Source organism: Platichthys flesus, chromosome 14, assembly GCF_949316205.1.
Source record: "Platichthys flesus chromosome 14, fPlaFle2.1, whole genome shotgun sequence".
Lineage (NCBI taxonomy): Eukaryota > Metazoa > Chordata > Actinopteri > Pleuronectiformes > Pleuronectidae > Platichthys > Platichthys flesus.
In genome coordinates this window covers 4,858,181-4,880,196 of record NC_084958.1, presented here as the reverse complement: position 1 = coordinate 4,880,196, position 22,016 = coordinate 4,858,181, and the positions used below count along the sequence as shown (strand labels likewise).

Below are 22,016 nucleotides of genomic sequence, written 5' to 3'. Positions count from 1 at the left end.
AAAGTACTCTGAGTGGGCGATCACTCAGACTGGAACACCGCCGTATAAATGCACTCCGTTTGGCCAAAGGGACTTTATGGTCCTAGTTTAGTCTTGAGATTTCATTCTGGGAGCAATTTTGTGAAAAGTAGGCTAATTACCCCTGAAGCTGTGAATAATTACAGCATTTGACCATCTATGTGGGGGAAAAATACTGACTCATGGAGAATGTTCCATTGGGAGAATGTTATTGTGAGACGTTATATCTTTAGCAGTTTGGCAGTCGGTGAAATACATGTATCCATCTTATATAACAGTGGAAATTTGATAGTTTTTGATAAATTCCACAATAATACAAGAGTTTTGCTTCTATGCACTGTGTGCAGTTATGAATATTTTGTCGGGATGATGTTGGCTGAATGCGGAGCAGCAACGTCGCAGTGGAGAAACCCTAACCCAGACTGACAGAGAAAAAGCGGGAGTGAGAGACTGAGAAGCACTTAGGAGGAGAGACCCATGGAGACTGTATAAAACTAGTCCAGTGTACAAAGCGAGGTGACAGGAAGTGTTCCATCGCTGCGTCCCCCTTGGCAGGCAAGTGTGGCTGAAGTGCACTAACATCAACGGGTCAGAGTCGAGGCGCGATAAGCACAGTTGTTTGTAGTGATTTTGCATTTGTGCTCTTGTGTGAAATAAAGTGTACATGTTTGCGCTCGGGTCCGACCAAGCTGTTTGCATGTAACGCTGACTGATCACACAGAAGATGGAGGTAGAGCTACTGTGTCAGCATTAACTTCTGCTACTACTTTTGTTTTTCCCCAGGGAGGGAGGGAAGGGGAGTGGAAGGAGGTGATGGCGACGCTGGAGAAATGATTGCGTGCAGATGCCCTTGCACGACCTCTGAAGATGAACAGCTCTGACCGGGTGCTGATGATAAAGAGACGTGTTCTGCCGAGGATCAGAAAGGGATTTCATTGTTTGTCCTCCATCTGCCCTGAATTAGAACTGTAGGTGTCACTGATGGTTACTTTTTTTTGCCTATACAAACACAATCTCACACAAAATCCATGTCTCTCTGCACACAGGACACACACAAACACTCACACACTCACCTCCTGATCACTTAAATTAACAGCCAGGAAAATTGCTCTATGAGCCACAGGAGGTAAACTGTGTGAGTGATTTCAAGATGGAGTTGAACCCAGTCTCTAATAAAAGTCAAGGGCTTGACCCATTCATCCACGACAACTTCTTCCCAATCATTTGCTGTGAGAAAGTGTCTTTTAATAAGTGACAGACCCCAATAACCCCTGGGCTCAGGGAACCACTGGGCGTTCCCCCTCGGATGCAAATAGCTGAAAAGCTGCCATTTGAATATTCTCCCCCCTGAGTGAACAGACACAAAATCCTAATCATTGCATGATGATAAAAATGCAATAACTCCATCCATCCATCATCTATACCACTTATCCTTTTGAAGGTCAATGGGGGGCTTGAGCCAATCCTAACTGACAGTGGCCAAGGGGAGGGGGACACCCTGGACAAGTCACCAGCGCATCAGAGGGACAACATAGAGACAAACAACCATTCACTCTCACATTCACACCTACGGTCAAATTAGAGTCTCAGTTAAACAGTCTGCATGTGTTTGTACTGATTGAGGAACCTGCAGAAATCCCACGCAGACACAGGGAGAACATGCAAACTCAAAATTGAAAGACGCCGGCCTGTATGACCTACATGGTTGCCCAACAGAAGACATTTTGGACCCACAGGATGCGTTTACTCTACATCGGCTGAGGCCTTTCATAGTGTGCATTTCTATGGTTTAATGCCAGGTTAATGTTGTGCATTAGGAATCAGTGATTACCATGTTTAGAAAATAAAGTTGATAGGAAGTCGAAGTGAGCTGAAATTGAAAATGCCAGTGTGTCAGACTGTGACTTCATTTTGGTTACTCATTTTTCAATCTTCACTCTGTTAATGTAACATCAGGATTTGGCATTGCTATAGTTTAATATATATGCAACAATAAGCAGCTAATGAGTTACAGCTTCAAATTAAACATCACTGCATTCAAATGGCTGATTAGCCAAATGATTTGATATGATTAAGCAGAGAATGTACGATCTGCAACTGTAATGTGATAATAGATGAGGGGAACTGCTACACTGGCATCAAGCATGAACAAATGAGAGCCGCAGAATGACATATCTGTTGCAGCGAGCATGGCTGCCAGCTTAAGCACAACAAATGAAGTTGTGCTGTTTACCATTCCTCTTACCAGGAAAGTCAAACCGTGAACCGATATTTAAAAAAATAATGACTTGGATGCCTCCTGTAGAACTTTTTCACGTTTGATTTCAAAATTTATGACGGATTTTCGCAATTCTGACACAAAATCAGCCCTAAGAGACACAACTGTTGTTGCGTTGAAGAATGCATTCTAAAACGTGTCTCGGTGCTGAATACATTATGGCCCCCCCGCACGTTTTCAAAGCACATGCATGTTGAATAATTGCTGTGCTCCAGCACACACTGCATCTCCAGCCCCCTTTAAACCGGCGACACCACACTCACAGCCTCATCTGCCTCATCGTGTCCAATTCACATCTTGACTAGAGGGCTGCTCTATGAGGATTTTTGCCTTAAAAACCAAGGGGGGGGGGGGGGGGGGGGGTTGAGGGCCCTTGAAGGCATGACCTTCCCTCACTGCCACCAATTATATCAAGGCCTTATAAAATATAGATTATGTGCCATCTCAGTGCTGACATATCGAAAGGCTCATAGCATGGGGAGTGCGCGGAGGGGGCATGGGCAGAACTCAAGGAGAAGCCGGGTTGAGTATGACTCGATGAGGGGAATACGGTAACACAAAGGATGACCTTGATGAGGGAAAGGCGACCTGCTCCGGCTGAGAAGAGCGAATGAAATAAATTAAGGGTCTTATCAAGTGTGTGATCAATTAAAATCTAATCAAGGCTGAAAATATTAAAACACACTGATTGCAAAGATACCCATTACTTTACACTGCAAGCTGGACCAATAACCATGTATCATTAATGGATGGGAGCAGAGCTCTGGAAAAAAAACAACTGGCATTTTTAACTCTGTGTTAAATGCCAGTTTCAGCATAAATGTCAAATTAAATTGTAAAAGGAAACAAGTTTCAATCTCATCCAACAAGTGATTTCATACATTTCCGCCCAAATTAATTCCTGGGCCCTCGTACAGCCCGCTCTCCGAAGGTGGCCTCAGACTCACTGTATGTTTAAAGGCAATAACGTGGCGTGAAAGAGGATCAGTGAAGATATAAAGAGTATGAGAGCCTCGCACGTCTCGCCTTCACTTTGTCTCAGACACACTCGACTGCATAACAAACACTGTGGACTGTGAGAAGGTTCATGTGGCACGAAGGTCCTGTCATGTATAGCCTGGCAAAACAAGTAGACGCATTGTGTAAAAAAAAAAAGAGCGTTACGATGTGATTCAGGAAATTAATTTGACCTGAATCCGTATGTTATCAACACGTAGGTCACAAGTGCTATTTGGGACATATCAGGTTGTAAAACAAAGCTCTCTCATCACTCTATCCTTACAAAATGGATAGTGATAGCATTAAACATACTTTCCTTATTGTAATGCAAAAGTTATATAGTATACTAATTATGATATATGGTTTGGGTAATGTTATGATCATGCATGATTCATGATTTGTACATATTATATTTATATATTGATATGTATGTTTCATATAACTATTAGCTTCTGTTTTTATTACTAATGTAAAGTGCAATGTGGGTATTGTAAATAAATAATAAAATGTAGTCTTATTATTAAAGTTAATAAAGAGCTCTGACTACAGGCCCAGCTTCCCTTCTGGGCCCACAGTCACAGCAGGTCCCAGGTTTTCTTTATAACATTAACAATGGCTCTGTTTCATACCTGCCCCTTTCCTGCTGTGATGAGTCAGAACGCCGTGCAGTAATTGGAGCGAAAATTATTTTGAAGCGTGAACAAAGTGTGAGCGTAATATCAGCTGACAAATAAGAGGGCTACTAGGGTGGCTGCCTCTCTGCAGAGCGTTTCTGGAGCGCTCCCCATAGCTGCTTGGGGACATGCACTGAACTCAGCATGAGGTGGATGTGTGAGCAAATGTCCGTGAGAGAGCCTCTGGATTTTGTGCTCCCCCTAGTATAAAGTTGGCAGAGACTCCAGAGGAGCCGGGTATGACGAGACAGCAGAAGATCCGCCGCAGGATTCACCGTGAGCAAGTGAGGGGTTTAAGTGAGGGTTCAAAAGAGTTCCTGCCGATAACAGGCAACGCTGGTGTCAATGAGCAAAACAAAAACAAGTGACCTCCGTAGACGAGTTAATCCATAACGTCCTACCTATGCCTTTGTTAGTCAGCCTTGTTACTACATATACTATATATTTATATATTTATCTTGCTCATAGTTCTTATATCATACAATACCGTATTAATACTGTACTATTCCATATATATTTCTTACTGCTCATAGTTCTTATATCTTACAATACCTGTCAATACTGTACTATTCCATATATATTTCTTACTGCTCATAGTTCGTATAACTTACAATACCTGTCAATACTGTACTATTCCATATATATTTCTTACTTCTCATTGTTCTTATATCTTACAATACCTATTAATACTGTACTATTCCATATATATTTCTTACTGCTCATAGTTCTTATATCTTACAATACATGTCAATACTGTACTATTCCATATCTATTTCTTACTGTACATATCTATTTATTTACATTCCACTTTAAATATGCACAATCCTCTGCACTTTCCTCTCCCCTTTTTTTGAAACTTCTGGTTAGATTCTAAATTGCATTTTGTTATATAAGTACTTGTACTGTGCAATGACAATAAAGTTGAATCTAATCTAATTGAGTGGTAACCTGTGCAAGGCGTAGTGGCTCCAACAGCCACCTGCTGCGACCCCGAGAAGATAAACAGTATCGCAGATGGAACGCAGATCTCATTGAAACTCACAAGACAAACAAAATGCAGTAACAACCGTTTCAGCTTTTGCTGTGAAGACATTCAGCCTCGTTGAAGGTGACTCGCGGTAGGATCCTGTGTCACTTTTACAAAGTCATGAAGACAGCTCAGACTTCTTAAAGGAAATCTCTCAGAAAAAGAAAAATTCCTCGGCAGCACTCTCTACTTCTGCCTTTCTCTTTTGAAACTTCTCTTCTGAACACCTAAACTCTTGTGTCAGCTTTTTCTCCAAACCTTGGAGCATAAATCTGCGGCTTTGAAGACAAACGACACAGGGAACGGCTGCGGAGCCAGGGCTGGCTATTTCACCTTTAGCATTCCGTGTTGTGATAAATCCATCTGAATGCACAGCAATGACATACTGTGAGGTCCAAATGTCACTACTTACCCATTCAGCTGAATGGCTCTTAGACTTTCGGACCCTGCTGTAGGTATGATGTGTGTGTAGCAGAAAGCAGTGGTAGTGTCGTTATATTGCTGCAAGTGGAGAATAAGAACAGGTCACCCTCTCCTCCCACCCCTCGCTGGCCTCTTGACCCTCAGAAATGAATGCCATCACACCAGCGCTCCTCTTTCTCTGCATGGAGAAGAAATGTCTGTTGTTCATTCACTCACTGGGTCCTAGATTTGCTCTTTTCTTTCTATCTTTCCTCTAAATTCCGTTCGTCTTTCTTCCCGTTATCTTGACTTTTCCCTTCTCTCATCCATCTCTTATCTTTCTCATTCTATTGTCTTTTATTTCTACTTATTTCTTTTTCTTTATTATCTTTCTTTTGCACCGTTATCTCACAACTTTCATCTTGGGGGAAATCTGCTTAGCAGCCTTGAGCATACTTGATTTCCAATTAAATCAAGATGTATATGCCTTTCAAAAACCTCCCCTTTCCCCCACCGGAATAATTGATGGAGGTCTCCGGCCTTATGATGAATGGCTTTCAAGCCAGTAGATGAAGAGGAAGATGAATGATTTCACCCCTGCGAGGGCCAGAATAGGCTGGAACAAGGAATGCTGACATTGTGACAAATACACTGACCATGGCAACCGCACCCGGCTAAATTAGCAAGGGACAGAGGGGCAGCATGCCTTCATCGCAGCTCAACAGACGTTCCGCTGGCCACCGCCGCCTCTGCACGTCTGTCTTCACTATGGACAATTACCTGAGCCTCGCAATTAACTGCAGGCACAGCAATACTGCTGAATGCCTGGCAGGAGATGGGGGGAGAGGCAGTATGCCAGGTAGCTGGTGCTGAAGACCGGTGTGTCGGACGCTTGTGTTTGTGCACTCTGGAAATGTTGAGGCCAAGAGAACAGGTGCAGTAAGGTGAGAGGATGCCCCAGGTGACTTTGTGGGGATGGTGCCAACGCGCTCTCGGCCAAGATTTCTAAGCTGAAACAAGTTTTTCCTTCGCCTTCACACAACTCGCTGTCGCGCAGCGGAGAGGCAGCAAATGTTCTTAAGAACGAATTCAATGAGCGAGTGATGGGCCATCTGTTTTAAAGGGCCAATAAGTAAGATTGTTACTGCCCTGCAGAACATAATAACCGTGATACAGCCAGGTAGCGGGTGACACGATTGTTGGCAAGTACCAGAAACTGAATGATGATGCTACCAGCTGGTGAATTGTTGGCATTCAAAAAACCTTGGTACAAAAACTTGTGCTTTCCCATCTCACGTGGCAAAACTGACTAGTTTGAAAAGTAAGAGACTTTTACCAATATATTTATATATTTCTCTGTATGGAGATTTGCAGAGGCACAGAGGGAACATCTGAACTTTTCCATTGTTTGTATTTAATCCTTTCAGTCATTTGAACCAGATGATGTATTTATTTGCATATCTTACCTGTCATTGTTGCATCTCCTTCCTATTGCTAAGAAAAAAAAAACTGCATAACTCACATGTTACTTTGTTAAATGAGTAAAACTAAATCCTAGATTATTAGTTTACGGCTTTCATTCATAGTTAACTAAAAGTAGGTGTCACCTAGCTCTTTACTGTTTAATCACATCCACACCATGATTCTGTAATGACAATGGGGGAGACTATGCACTTAAATCTGCATTAGATAATTTCTTGGCCACTTGGTGGCAGCACAAAATAACTGCGAGCACAACACTGACATATTATCATCTCTTCATTCTTAATGGCAACAAACATGTCCCGATTTATGCATTAACTGCAAATGGAGAACTTGTTTTGATCCCACTGTATCTTTTTAAAAGTGTTAAATGCTCATTAAATTAGTTTGGTTGATATAAATACATATTTTAATTAAATTGTCAGATTTTAAAAAATGTTAAAGGGACCAGAACTGTCATTAGCACAACACATCAATGGCAGACAGCTAGGTAGGTGGCTGGGTGGGGGTCTGTGGGTTTGAGGGTCTGTAGACAAACCAGGGAAACTATTAATGTTGATTTACAAATGTTTATTTTACATTGTACGTCTCATTTAGGCCATTTATTTGATATAGTTTTTGATTTCCATGTTTTGCAGCTTTAAGGGGGAACACATGTCTTTTCATATTCTCATATCAGTCTGTGTTAATACAAGTGCATGTCACTAAATCTTACATATATGGTCATCCATTAAAATAAACACAATTAAATGAATAAACAGGATCATAATTGTGTTGTTTGTGTAAGGATGCCAAAGCATTGATCATATCAGGAGGCTGAGTTAAATTCCTGTTGTCCTAGCTTTACACTTAGCATGAAAACATGAGAGGTAATAATATTCAACAAACTGTTATCTTTCATAAAGACATTTCCACATGACCGAGACCTTTGCAGTAAATTGGCAAACTGAGGTCAGTTGTTGAAGATGGCAAATCTATAGCCACAAGAGGGAAATGTGACTGGCAACTGTAAATATTGAATTCATCTAGTACAGTTACGTCCAAAACTTGTACAGCTGCTCTGGAAACAAATAATCGGAGCTTCAGTTTAGTTTAGGCAGTTTTCTTCCTTTCATTGGAATGGGTGTGGGGGAGAGAGGAAAAGGAGTGGGAGTCGAGCTGCTTTCAGACATGCTGTGAACTCAGGATATTCTCCTGACATGACCCGGGTGCATGTGAGAAACTGCAAATGTGCCAGTGAGAGGCTCTTGACATTCTCTGGAGTTTCTCTGGATGAAAAAGAGGAACCATATACATAGAGGCCACTCACCTGATTGTACGTCCTGTCTGCTGCAGAAAGTGGCTTAGGGCTTAGTTAATGGTCTGCTGGCCAGTAGTCAAACCAGGGACCTGCTGCTCAAAACATGTGGCACACACCCCGACCATTTTGCTATCAGGTCACTTCCTGCGTTCTAATTGTATGGAATCAAAAGAGATTTAAACTTTGAATACTGCTCTAGCACTAATTCATTTTAGATTATGGACAATACACTCCACAGACATATTTCAGGAACAGACAGAATCTAGAGGAGCAGAGACTAACCCATGTGATGTCAGGACTTTACTTCTCAGTCTGATGGATTTTCAACTTTGTTCCAAATCCCCATCTCTAGCCGACTACATTGTACTTTCCACACAACTTCCAGCACCACGCTTCAGTTCTCTCCCAGCATCGGTTGGAAACAGTGCAAGAAGAAAAACTGCACCACTGTGCCCCAGAGCACACAGTGTGCTTCTCTGGCGCCCAGCTGGATGCTTTGAAATGATATCTCATTTCACGATATTACTCTTCACTAAAGCCCACGGCTGCAGCAGCAGAGGCCCAACCCTGAGCCACGAGAGGAGAAGTGCGGCTCTGTGCTGGCCCGTGTGAACTGAGGCTCCAGGGGCGATGTAGGGATAAAAAGGTTTGAGCTGTGCATGCAGAGAGGAGGACAGATGAGGCACAATGGGGGGGGGGGGGGGGGGGGGGGGGGCAGCAGGAGCTCTGTGACCTGACAGCATACGATTCATTTGGATTAGGCAGTTTTAATATCCTCTGAACTTCCCATTTAACGACAGTTGGAACCACTGCTGTTCTGTTGTCGTTTGATTGTCCGTCACCTTTGACGTTTTGAACTGCTGCCATGACGGTTTAATTGCTGGTTGTTGACATAACAGCAGAGATACAAGGCCAATCAGCTCCTGTCTACTGTGAGGCAATTCACAGACAGTTACACAAGTGTGTGGAATAAGCATCGCCAGCAGGTAACATGAAAGAAACATTTCCTGGAATTATGCTGAAATATAATTATTAACCCTATACCCTCTAATATAGCACTGTGCTCTTGACATAGAGAAACAGGTAATTTCCGTTGCTGGCCGAGCTGTGGGGTATCCTCCCCTCTACAGGCTCTTTATTAAATTCCAGCATGTTCTACAATTTAAATACCAGCAGTGAGGAAATAATGAGAACAATTTACACAAAACGTTTCCGTCACACTGATTTCTGTCCTGTTAAGTGAGTCAATCAAACAGCCAGACCCAAGACTAGTTGAAATAATTTCAATCATTTAGGGTGGAACTAGAAAAAGCAAAGTGGAACGTTAGGTCAAACTCAGTCGATAATGATGCATCCAGACGGACGGTACGAATCTTTGGCATTCAGGAGTAGCTTGATTTACAGCAAGCCAAGGACTTTTTCCTCCTCTTTTCTCTGCCGTCGTCAGTGTTAATGGCAGCTGTTTCACACTCAAAGGCTTTTTGCTGCTCAAAAATCGCTGAGCTCAAACATAGGGCCGCACTGGTAATGAAGGGGGCAACAAGGTGGATTCTGACGCCACAGACTGACAAAATCACACAGCTGTGGAACAGGCCTCCCCCTGTATGCCACAGAAAGCCCTTGGCTGGTTTTATTGATTGATTAAAGTCTCACCTTGGTCTTCAAGTCACTTTTTTTCCCCCAAACTAGCCCACGGCCTCCGACCATGCGCCATTAAAATGTAATCAAAACTATCAAAAATTTGAATCATGCTTTATATGCTACATGCAGAATTTGCATTGCAAAGGAAGGAGTGAGTCTTTAAAAAGACTGTTTATAAAGCAATTAATATCTGTATTATAGAGGAAACAAGAGCAATCGCACAAACTCTGCAGGGTGTCGTCTCAGTGAGGGTGAGCGCTGACCGTGCCTGCAGTTACTTTTATACTCGGAAGTATACGTGCAACTCGCGTTCAAATGATAACACTCCTCTTTTGATTGGTGGATCAGGAACAAAACAGTATTTGATTTGTTTGTGTCAGTCCAGCCCCTTGCATTTCGCAGCAGAGGGAGCTTTCACTAACCAGTGACAGGTCATCAGTCTTTTTTTTTTTTTTTTATTTAATTATTATTATTTTTTATTTTATTTCATTATTTTTTTTTATCTATGACATTGCGCCCCCTCTTGAGAGTGTCTGCGGCCCTGACACTCTCCAGCCCCCTACTTTGAGAACCACTGCCTTACGTCATTGAACGTTTGCCCATGCAATGCTTTGCAGTTGTTCAAGTGAAAGTTTAAAGTGAGAAAAGTGACGTTCCCCCACAGCCTCACTCATGAAAATCTGTGTCTGGGCCATACCACACTTTTACATCAGCTAGGTGCCTTCAGTTCAAGCAGTGCTTCACCTTTTAAGCACATAATAGATTCAGACAAAAGGAAAGTAGAAGTGACATCTCCTTCTTACGTCTAATCGCAAAGCAGCGTTTATCCCTAAAAAAAAAAACACAGGAAGTTTCCTGTTTGTATATTGTATGAAGCTGGACTGTGTAGCTGCCAAAGTTACTTATCGTTTTGTGTCCTTTTTATGGGGCTTGACAGGCTGGTGGGAGCAGCTTGTTTTGGACTTCTGCACATTGAGGATCAAACCTGCGATGTAGCTGTGACTCAGCTGCACTGGTCTCACTCCACTGCTCTGAGATCAGGTATCTTGCACGCATTATGATACAAGACAAGAGCCCTCCCCTCACTGCTCCCATGTGCCCTGACCAGCAGAGATACCGCTACACATTCAGGTCCCCATCAACAACTGCTGTCAGATACAGCTATGGCAACATGACAGTAAATTAGAGCGTCATTACCCAATTCTTGCACGCCACTGGTTAACATGGCAACAAGCTAAAGATGGCGTATGTTAATAAATAATCAGAGTGAGAAATATCCGTACACAGACACACAAACACGAACACACACACAGTTCAATCAAGGTTAAAATGTGCTTCATATTCCAACACTCACCCAATTAACCATAAATGGTCAATTCAAATCCCTCATGAATACTGATACATACATTGTTGAATAATAGCATCAGCAGTTCATGCAAAATAAACATGACAATTTCCAAAATCAATCTTAGACGTCAGACATGGAGGAGATTTCGTTTCACTTTCCTGAACACCATCATTGATATGGACTGAGGCAGAGGAGAGCTCACCTCTTGTCGTCTGTTATGTTCTCGGACACACACGTAAATAAAGTCACCACATTGTGAGTAAAACCACACTGTCTAAAACCATATTTAACTCGATCATACAGGTGTCATCTCCACAGTGGAGGAGGGCAGGTGTTGGGGAGGTGACTGGTGAGAGGCTGGAGGAGGCACAGTGTCTCTGTGTGGCTGCGCAGTGCCACTGACGACACAGTCGTGTTTGCACTGAGGCAGTGTTTGTACAAAACAATCCAAATGAAATGAATAAATTAATGATAACTAATTAAACCCAGAAATAATTACAAAACAAGATTTTGGTCGAAATTTAACAAGCTTCGTTCTACAATTTATAAAGACATTTGATGCAATTTTATGATTATCTAACAGTAACAATCATAGGGATGAAAATAAATCAGTTATAATATTTTGCTTAACTACCTGCCTGCCGGTTAGTAAGCCGTCCTGTGCCCCCTGCCTGAATCCTGCCTGGCTGTTAGTGTCCGGATCATTGTTCGCCCTGGCACTCTGTTCATCAGCGTATCCGCCCTGCACCGCGGGCTGATCCCTCAACGAGAGCCCCCAGGGCTTCACCAAAGGTAGAGCCACCGTGTTCAGCCAAACAACTTATTAAAGGGGACATATTATGAAAATTCCACTTTTGCAGTGCTTCTATACCTTCATTTGGGTATCTGGCATGTCTACGTAGGGAGTCTTGCTACATGGTCTTGGAGGAGCGAGCTAAAAGGTGCTGTTTTAAATGATCCTTGTGGTATTTTGACCAAAATATGTTACAGACATTTCATTAAGACCCCAAGGAACCATATCAACTTATGGTAAAATGGGCATAATATGTCCCCTTTAAAGCCTTTCATCAAAACCTGTATCATACTCCAATTCATAACCCTAACCCTCACCCTAACCCGTCTTCTCATGGGTCCAGTTCTTGCTCAAACCTTAACAATATAAATACTATGGAGAAATTCGTTAGGATTAGAAGTCATTAGGATTTCTGTAAGTTTGTGATGTCATCTGACCCACTCTCCAACTTTAGGTTTTTGTTTTTTTAATATTATAAACAATTAAAGGGATTGTTTCATCACTGTGCTGGCAAACAACACGAAAACAAATTTTACTTGAGAAACTCACTAAATGGTAAATGGTCTGTATTTATACAGAGCTTTTCTAGATGACAGCTCAAACAATTTACACTTTTTATAAGACAATCATAGGGGGTTCAGTATATTGCACAAGGACACTTTGGCATGCAGAAGACTGGGATCAAATCTGCCAACCTTTTAATTAGAGGTCGAACCACTCTCCCACAGCCGCCCCCAACACAATGTATCATTTCACAGCTTTCCCGTGGATAGATAATATGAATCACTTAGTGATACGATTGACCGTCTCTTCGGCTATTTCAGTGCTCACTGACCATTTGCATTTTCTAATGAGTTTTACCAAGCAACAGCAGCAGCAGTTTACAATCCGTTACCTCTGATTGGATTGGCCATGTGTCACTCAGAGCAGTGTCAGCCAATCACAAGAGACAGACACACAAAATGCCCTGTTCTCACTGGAGCCCAAGGCTAAAAAGAGGAGGTTTAAAACTACTGTGCTGTGGTTTTTGTTAATTCAAACCACAACTATACATCTTCTTATGGATGTCACATCTTCAAATGAATGATCAGAAAGGGACCTTTAAAACAGGAAATGATTTGTGTCTTACTTCAAGCACAAAACGTCTTATAAAAAGTGTGGATGACAAGGTTCATAATTAAATCTGTCATTTGCTCAGTGCTTCACAGCGTGTGGAGCTGATCCCCTTGCATCTCACTGGGTCACCGATTTTGTACAGCTTCTCCTGTCAACTCTCTCTCTTTATTAATCCAAACTTCTCCATATAAAAGGAACACTCAAGCCCTAATTACTGTAATGGGCCTCCCCTTAAAAAACATATTTTGTGATTATTAGAACAGAAACACTTTGCATCGAAGGAACACATTTTGATGATTGTAACGCACCATGTGATATATCTTACCTGAACCATGTATCCTCAATATAGTTTGCTTTAATTTGTGTTTTTTTTTAAGCAGGTCATGATGGCCTGATGGCGGTGATGAAGTGCGAGTGCACAGCTGTGAACTGACGCACTGAACTATGAAATATTGTCTTGTACCTGTGAGGTATTCTGGGTCGGGCACGGGGTCTGACAGCTCCTCGTGGCACTGAACCTCAGTTGGCACCGAGGCCACCACCATGCCGTCTGGGAGCTGCTGCTCGATGCCCCGGGCGAAGTTCTTCTGCCTGATGTGAGGAGAGACACAACAGGAGGTGCTGTTTAGAGACACAAGCACTCAGTCGCCTAATGCGTGAGGGGAGAGAGAGGAGGGAAGCATGGAGCGATTTAAGAAGAGAAGGAAATAGAGCGGAATGTAACAAAGGAAAAGCAGGTTGATGAAGCAAAGGTGCGGAGCTAAAACAGCAGCACACAAGAAAGAGTAATCCAAGTTAATTCCACATCTCTAATGTAAATAAAGCAGTTCGGCAATCAAAGTGAAGTTTTCACATTTAACACAAACACAGACCTTATACCTACAATTAAGTTTCAGGGACAATTAGATACATTTAAACCACGACTGCAAAGCATTTAGCTCCAATTTAAAAACCTTTTAAAATTAATTCAGGGAAACTCCATTTAAAATGTCATTAGTTCTGTTCAGACCCCAGGCCAGATGTAAAGAGCTGGAATTAATAATTTCAGCAACTGCATTGAATATGCGTAGCTTAAGCTTTTATCAAAATAAAATGAGACAATAATGGAGTAATATTGGTTTAAGTTGTCTTTTCAATTCAAGTGTACAATGTTTTTTTTTTATCTTTAATATGCAGCTCAAGGGCGCAGTTATAAATGACTTCGGAGCACTTCTCTCTGCACTTTTAATTTTCTATTGCCTCTGAGGTAATTTAATTTCCTTGAGTGTGTTATTGTTCTCATACAGTTGAGCACTTCAAATGCCAAATCAATGCCATGTGTAAAGATGCTGACGTGTAGGATATCATCCCCACTGAAGATTTGTATGCAATTGTGATGAAGACCTAATGCTAGTTTGTGTAGCCTTGCTGGGGAATATTGCTTTGTTTCTTTGGAGATGTATTTCACAGGTAGGCGCAAAGAGCTAATCGAGGTTGGGTTTCATCCATGGACGTCCAGCTGTGGGAGAGGAAATGAGGCTTGTGGATGTTGGAGAGCTTAAAAACAGACATTTAAAATAAAATAGTACAGATGAACATTTCTCTCTTTGGCATCTTCACACTACCTTAGCAAATAATTTAGAGGGGCGAATTGTGACCTGGTTTACAAGATGAGCAATATAAACGGTGCCTAGTTTTGTAAATTGTTGTACATTCCCATCACTAGTGCAATGTCTCCTCTAAAATGTGGAGAGGTCTGATAAGCAATTGACACAATCTTCAGACCCAAGTTCACAACCAGATATCTTCCAATAAACCCATGTAGGAGGATCATATTTACGAATTTAGCAATTTCAGTTGCAAAAGGCTTAATTTATACTAGAATACAAACCCACAAAGAAAGTCACTTATACAACTTTATCTATTTAATGCAAAATATTCCCAGTAATATCTGTTCAGGTTAAATTATTCATAATTAAGTTGAATGCACAATATTGAGCCTCTCAGTCCGACAACAGGTTCTTCAGCAAAGCTGCCACTGCCAGTGCTACAGTGCCTTGCATAAGTATTCACCCCCCTTGTACTTTTCTACATTTTGTCATGGTATAACCACAGATTAACATTTATTTCATCGTGATTTTATGTAATGGACCAAAACAAAATAGTCCATCATTTGGAAGTGGGGGAAAATATTAAATGGATTTCAAAATTATTTACAAATAAAAATCTGAAAAGTGTTGAGTGCATATGTATTCACCCCCTTTACTGAGAAACCCCTAAAAACAATCTGGTGCGACCAATTGCCTTCACAACACACATTTGCAAGTCACATACTTGGTAAATAGGGTCCACATGTCTGCAATCTAATCTCAGTATAAATTCACCTGTTCTGTGAAGGACTGAGAGTTTGTTATAGATCATTTCTGAACAAACAGCATCATGAAGACCAAGGAGCTCACCAAACAGGTCAGGGATAAAGTTGTGGAGAAATATGAAGCAGATTTAGGTTATAAAAAAATATCAAGAGCTTTGAACATCTCATGGAGCACCATAAAATCCATTATCAGAAAATGGACAGAAAATGGCACAACCGCAAATCTACCAAGACAAGGCCGTCCACTCAAACTGAAAAGCCGGACAAGGAGACCATTTATCAGAGGAGCAACCAAGGGGCTCATTGTTACTCTGGAGGAGCAGCAGAGATCCACAGCTGAGGTGGGAGAATCTGTCCACAGGACAACTATTAGTAGCCTACTACACAAATCTGGCCTTTATGGAAGGAGAGTGGCAAGAAGAAAGCCGTTGTTGAAAGGGAACCATAATAAATCCCATTTGGAGTTTGCCACGTGGGAGTCACAGCCAGCTTGAGGAAGAAGGTGCTCTGGTCAGATGAGACCAAAATTGAACTTTTTGGCCTCAATGCAAAACGCTATGTGTGGCGGAATCCCAACACTGCCCATCGCCCTGAGCACACCATCCAAACAGTGAAACATGGTGGTGGTAGCATTATGCTGTGGGGATGCTTCTCTTCAACAGCTACAGGCAAACTGGTCAGAACTGAGGGTAAGATGGATGGAGCTAAATACAGGGAAATCCTTGAAGAAAATCTGATGCAGTCTGCAAAAGATTTGAGACTGGGACGGAGGTTCCTCTTCCAGCTGGACAATGACCCTAAACATACAGCCAGAGCTACAAAGGAATGGTTTGGATCAAAGCTTGTTCATGTCTTAAAATGGTCCAGCCAAGGCACAGACCTAAATCCAATTGAGAATCTATGGCAAGACTTGAAAATTGAGGTTCACAGTCGCCATCCAATCTGACTGAGCTTCAGCTTTTTTGCCAAGAAGAATGGACAAACATTTCCATCTCTAGATGTGCAAAGCTGGTAGAGACATACACCAAAAGACTTGCAGCTGTAATTGCAGCAAAAGGGGGTTCTACCAAGTATTGAGTCAGGGGGGTGAATACTTATGCACCTAACAGACAACAACTTTTTGTTCTCATTATTGTTTGTGTCACAATAAAATATATTTTGCACCTCCAAAGTACTATGCATGTTGTGTTGATCAAATGGGAAAAAGTTTATTTAAGTCTATTTGAATTCCAGTTAGTAACAGTACATAATGGGGAAAAGTCCAAGGGGGGTGAATACTTATGCAAGGCACTGTATGTATTTCCACAGTGTTTGCATTGAAAATGGCCATAAATGTGACTACTGTATGTACTACGTATAAAAGTAGTCCTATGTAATCAAATAAATATCAGTATTACAGACTATGAAGCCGTACATCTTGTGCCGTCAACCTTTTTTTAACAAATGAACGGTATTTAACCACTTAATGGTAATAAGTCAACAGAAATGATAGAATGCTTTTACTTGGAAACGGACAGAGGAAGTGTTGCAGATCTTTATGTTTGTGACATATTTGAAAAAACATACCAATTTGCAACACCATCCACATATCCATTTCAAAGTAAAAGCAATGTAGCGTTTCTGGGAATTTATTTAAATAAGGCTTTGATCGTTTTCGCAAGATGGGAAGATTCACGTCTTCATATCGTATTGTCCTGGCATTTAATTGAGTACACAACCCTTTATTCCAGGAAGTACAGTAGATATAAGAGCAGAACCGCAGCAGACGCGCTGCTGGTGTGGACAATTGACAACTGCAGGGCGCAGCTGTTACGTGCATGCACAGCACAACTGCAGCCAGTGTGTCCCGAGCACTAAGGGGATTCACAGTGTGCTATTGGTTAGCCCTGATGTAGGAGATGACATGTTCAAGTTAGACTGACAGCACTCTGCCTCAGCCCCGAAGACTACAAGGTGCTGCTCGCCTGTTTATACAAATTGTATCAATATTGAACATATCACGTCACACATATCTCCAAGTCACGCTAAACTCCCCACAGTACCTCCTTGGGCTCTTATAAAATACAGATGTCAAGTGTGAGGCTAATAAGATGAATGGTTCTCAAGATATACAAACCACATACAGACAGGCAGAGATTTGAGGAATTAGAAGATTGATAAGACCAAATTGGAAAACCTTGTAAGACCATATAATGTCACCAGGGCACTAAACAAGTCCAAGACTTAAGTCGAGCTTCTGAAAATCCCATGATATAATGGGAACTTTTGACGTTGTTTGTAAATGCCATTATAGCCGCCTGTAGAATTATGTTTCAGAAAATATCATATCATTTTCACATGACAACCTTCAGTAAAAGGAGACAGGCGAAGGAGTCCGAGGGAAGTGAAGCCAGGGTGAAGGCGGGAGTAAATCAAAGCTGGAAAGGTAACTGCTTCTCTCAACAGGCAGATGCAGAAATATACTTCATGGCAGATCATTAATGGAAGATCAATACAGCGTATCAATTACGCAGACAAAGTTTCACATTAACAACCTCATTTTTCATAATGTTGATAGTTCCGCTGCGTGGTGACTCATCTTCAGTCTGAGAGCTGACATCCCTCATTTGTCTGTTGATGCCGGTGACTCCTGGTTGAACTTGTTTGTCTCGGGACCAAAGTTGACGAGTATATATCTTTCCATCCTCTCATTATTTAGACTCCAGACTCAGGATATATAAATGTACTGGATAATCATATATTTGGCATAGTATTTGTTACAAACATTTGTAGATAAATGTACCGGAAGCCAGTGTAAAGAGGCTAAAGTATCATAATCTGCGGGAAGAACATTTCTCCTGTCTGTAGGGATTTGTGTGTGTGTGTGTGTGTGTGTGTGTGTGTGTGTGTGTGTGTGCTCCTCATCCATTATTTAGTTTTTAAATCGATGGTGTCGGATCATGAATGCGCATCATTCTGTTACGTCCCAAATGTTGGTCATTTTTTCCAATGTGTTTCAATATGTGTCTTGTATACTCCAGAGTATCAACAAACGCAGTAAACTTCAGTACGGTTTGAGTCCTAATTACTTCTGATTAGTTAGTGATGGTGTTTAATGTTAAAACGTAAATTGAGGGCAGATCTTTTGGGGAGTGAGGAGGGAGTAAATGCAGTATTGGTTGTGAATGCGGCCATTGGGGAAGGTATTAACCAAATGAACCAATATGAGCAAGGTTATGTCGGTTCAAGGTTATAAATGCTGGTTTCTATACATTTTGGGTTAATTGTTTAACTTAATAGCCGAGTCGTTTTGGCCACCGGTCACTGATTAAGGCAAATTTGCCTTCAGCAAAGTAAATTGTCTAGAAATTCAGCATCACAACCCTGACATGGTTGATAAGCTGTAAAACGTATAGATTGTATGTAGGGGTGGGACTGTTCTGAAAAAACAAATATCTAAAATCTTGAATCATAACAAGTATTTCTTTCTTGAAAAAAATTTGCTTCACAAAGGGTTTTTCCACCAACCCCTCTTCTGGTCTTTCTTCTTTTATCTCACTTTTTGACATTTCTGATTTACAATTTTGATAGTTTATTCTGACCTCACCTTTTGCTACTGCTCTGATTGATTTGTGTGCCTGCTCGACTGACAGCATGTGTACAAAACCAAGCTTTGGTAGACATTCATTTTAACACCATTGACTTTTCTGAGGTAAGCACATCATTTTCTCATCCATAGATTTGTACAGTTCCCACACAGTCTAGACAGCTATGGATGACTCATGTGCTGCTGTTTAATTTGCTCTCAAATTTCCAGTTACTACTTCCTGTATGCTGGGAATATTTCCCTCCAGTAATGGTAACCGACACCAGTTATTAAATTAACCATCAAAAGATCTACAGCATCTCACTTAGACTGTATGGACGCTCTTTACAGTTACAGTTCAATTGAAGACAAACAGCCTTGCACTTTTAAGATGTGCCTACAAGTGTTCATTATAAATATGGCATCTTTAATGTCTGATACTGGATTTCCTCTTAACATACACAACGGGTAGTTTAAAAACGGATTCTTCTGGTGCTGTGGATCTGAGCTGTGGAGGGAGTGAAATAAGAGTACTCAAATATTTACAAATTGCAAATTGTAGCCATCGGGAAAGTCACAGCTTGAGAATGACAAAAGCCACTGGCTGGAGCAGAAGCGGAGCTGGAGTGGCTGCGTCAAACGGCAGAATTCAAGTGACAGTTTATTTGCATTGGTCATGGCGTGGCCATGGGAGGAATAAGCAATTAGGATGAAAATCAGGCTCATAAAAACAACGCAAGGTTAGCTGCAGCTGATGAGAAAAACAGCCGCGGTGCTGTGAGGTGGCTGGCTGGTCGGGCACTTAATCGCTGTAACACTTCTCGATGCATCCTGAGGCTCTGGAGTGGAATAATGATGAAGAATAATGCACGAACAAAGTGGAATTTATGGGAACGCTGCTCATTGGGTTACACACGTCATCAACTTCTACTGAAACGTGCCTTATTTTACATTTGCAGCTCCAAACCAGGTTGGTGCTGACACCGAAGTGGAACATCTTTCAGTTTCCCCTGAAATCAATTATACTTGTCTTCAGCTGTCAGCTTAACAAAGCACACAGACTGAGTGGATCTCCGTTGTCTGCAGTTTTTATTGTCCTTTTTAGATGCATGTTAACTGGGATGTGGGGGGAGTTTTCCATCGCTGCATTCATGTCTGACAATCTTCATTGTTAATTTTGTTGGATGATGACATGTAAAATTGAACAGCCATCTGGCAGAGTGAGGATGTCATCATTTTCTTAGAAGGAATTCTCTTCAAGTGTGAGGAGCTGCCAAAACTCACTAAAGATGAGCTCAAACTTTCTCCTCTAGTAAGAGAAGAGGTGAATTACTGAAATGAGACAAAAGGATGCTTTTGATTAACAGCAACAACAACCCTGTGGCTTGTTTTCTTCACGCTCGTCCCCCAGACTCATTGACGGTGGCTAAATCCATATTACTGCCTTTTTGTTAAAAAGCACTGTTTTCAAAGCAGTCTCTGTCCACACCAGCGTTTTCACTCTGCATTGTGATAATGACCATCCATACTGACACACAAGAAAATATGGTTTAGAGATTAAAATAATGTGTTGACAGTTATTAAATAAAAGTAATGAGATGATCAGTTATGATGATAACATCTGAGATGAAACTGCAGAGGTTATAAAATCTTGTAAAGTTCAAAAGTTAAGTTATTTCACATTCTTGAAATGTGATGAAAAAGTCATGTGGAACTGTTTGAAGCACTTTAATAAACATATGCTTGTAAAAGAAGATGTGAAAATGTTTGCATTGTTTGTTTACAGTTAACATTGTGATCTAACTAGTGTTATCTACACAGCGTGCTGCTATTTCCGCCCACACAACGTGGGAAACTCGAGTGGAAACATTACTTTCTGTGGTGACTATATTGTGTTGTCAGCTTATGTGATATGTTTACTACTGTATTTTTCGTACTTTTCAAAAATGAAGTGAAGCCAGCGAGCTAGTTCTGGCAGCAACTCGAGCTGCGCTGCTTCAGTCATGTGCCATACATCAGGTGACATAAATCATGTGACATATATCAGGTGACATACTTCACTTGCCACAATCAGCCACAGCACTCATCCACCGCATTAGGCGGTCTATTTAAGTAGAGGGAAATCCCATCTGTCCAACCATACCCGAGCGTCTTGACCCCATGGTATTCATCCAATTCCTACAGAGCAGTGAATAGATCAAGAACCAATAACCCTATCATGTGTCAATGCTGCTACATAGAAGAGCTATGAATCCTCAATGATGACAGTCTTTCCTAACATTTACCTTGGCTTTATATTTCCTTATTACTGAATTGTTGTCAAGGTGAGTCAGAGTATATGATAACGGAAGCAGTCTAATAGGAAATCTGACAAGGACGCTTATTTAATCCTCTACATGATCTTATCCTCTCTAGTCCTAGAAGAACACATGTTCACAACAAGTCTGATAGATCTTGTCGAGACTTCTGAATTATCATTGCTAAGAATAATACTGCTTTCTGTTCTTTCTCCTCTATGATCAAACGCTTGCATCCCTCTTCAACCCATCTAACGACACCCTTGCCTACCAACAATGGTTGAAAATGCATGACGAGATCTCCTCAAAGCTTCGCCATCCCTGCCAGAGCTGAGGCCTAACACCTGGATGCTGTCCCCGCACTCACTAAGATGTTGCACCGCTATGACTGCAACACTCCATCATCAATGCTACTCATGCTATGTTGGACACCACAAGAAGGAATATTGACTCTCAAACATCATCTGCAGCCTTGATGTTTTAATGTGTAATCTCCGCTGCATAAATCCTTTGTTGCATGTCAGATCTCGGGATCCATCACGTCTCCGCGTCCGGGGTAGTCACAGGCATGTTTCGGCGCGCCTTCATCCCCTCAAATGGTGACTTTACAATGCGAACGATGCCAAGGGATTCATTGCACCCTTGTCGTGGCATACATCTGTTCCTGTCCATCCTGGGAGAGGAATCCCTCACATGTGTCTCTCTCTGAGGTTTCTACCTTTT

At 41.5% G+C, this 22,016-nt stretch overlaps 1 protein-coding gene across 3 annotated transcripts in view; it reads right to left on the bottom strand.

Annotated features, from left to right (window-relative positions):
- The window catches only part of astn1 (astrotactin 1), a 423,107-nt gene that overhangs the window by 186,534 nt on the left and 214,557 nt on the right, over window positions 1–22,016 (bottom strand). For all 3 annotated transcript variants that reach the window (XM_062404910.1, XM_062404912.1, XM_062404911.1), the window contains one exon: window positions 13,542–13,669. In XM_062404910.1, the coding sequence (XP_062260894.1) occupies window positions 13,542–13,669 (128 nt within the window). The remainder of the gene's footprint in view (window positions 1–13,541; window positions 13,670–22,016) is intronic.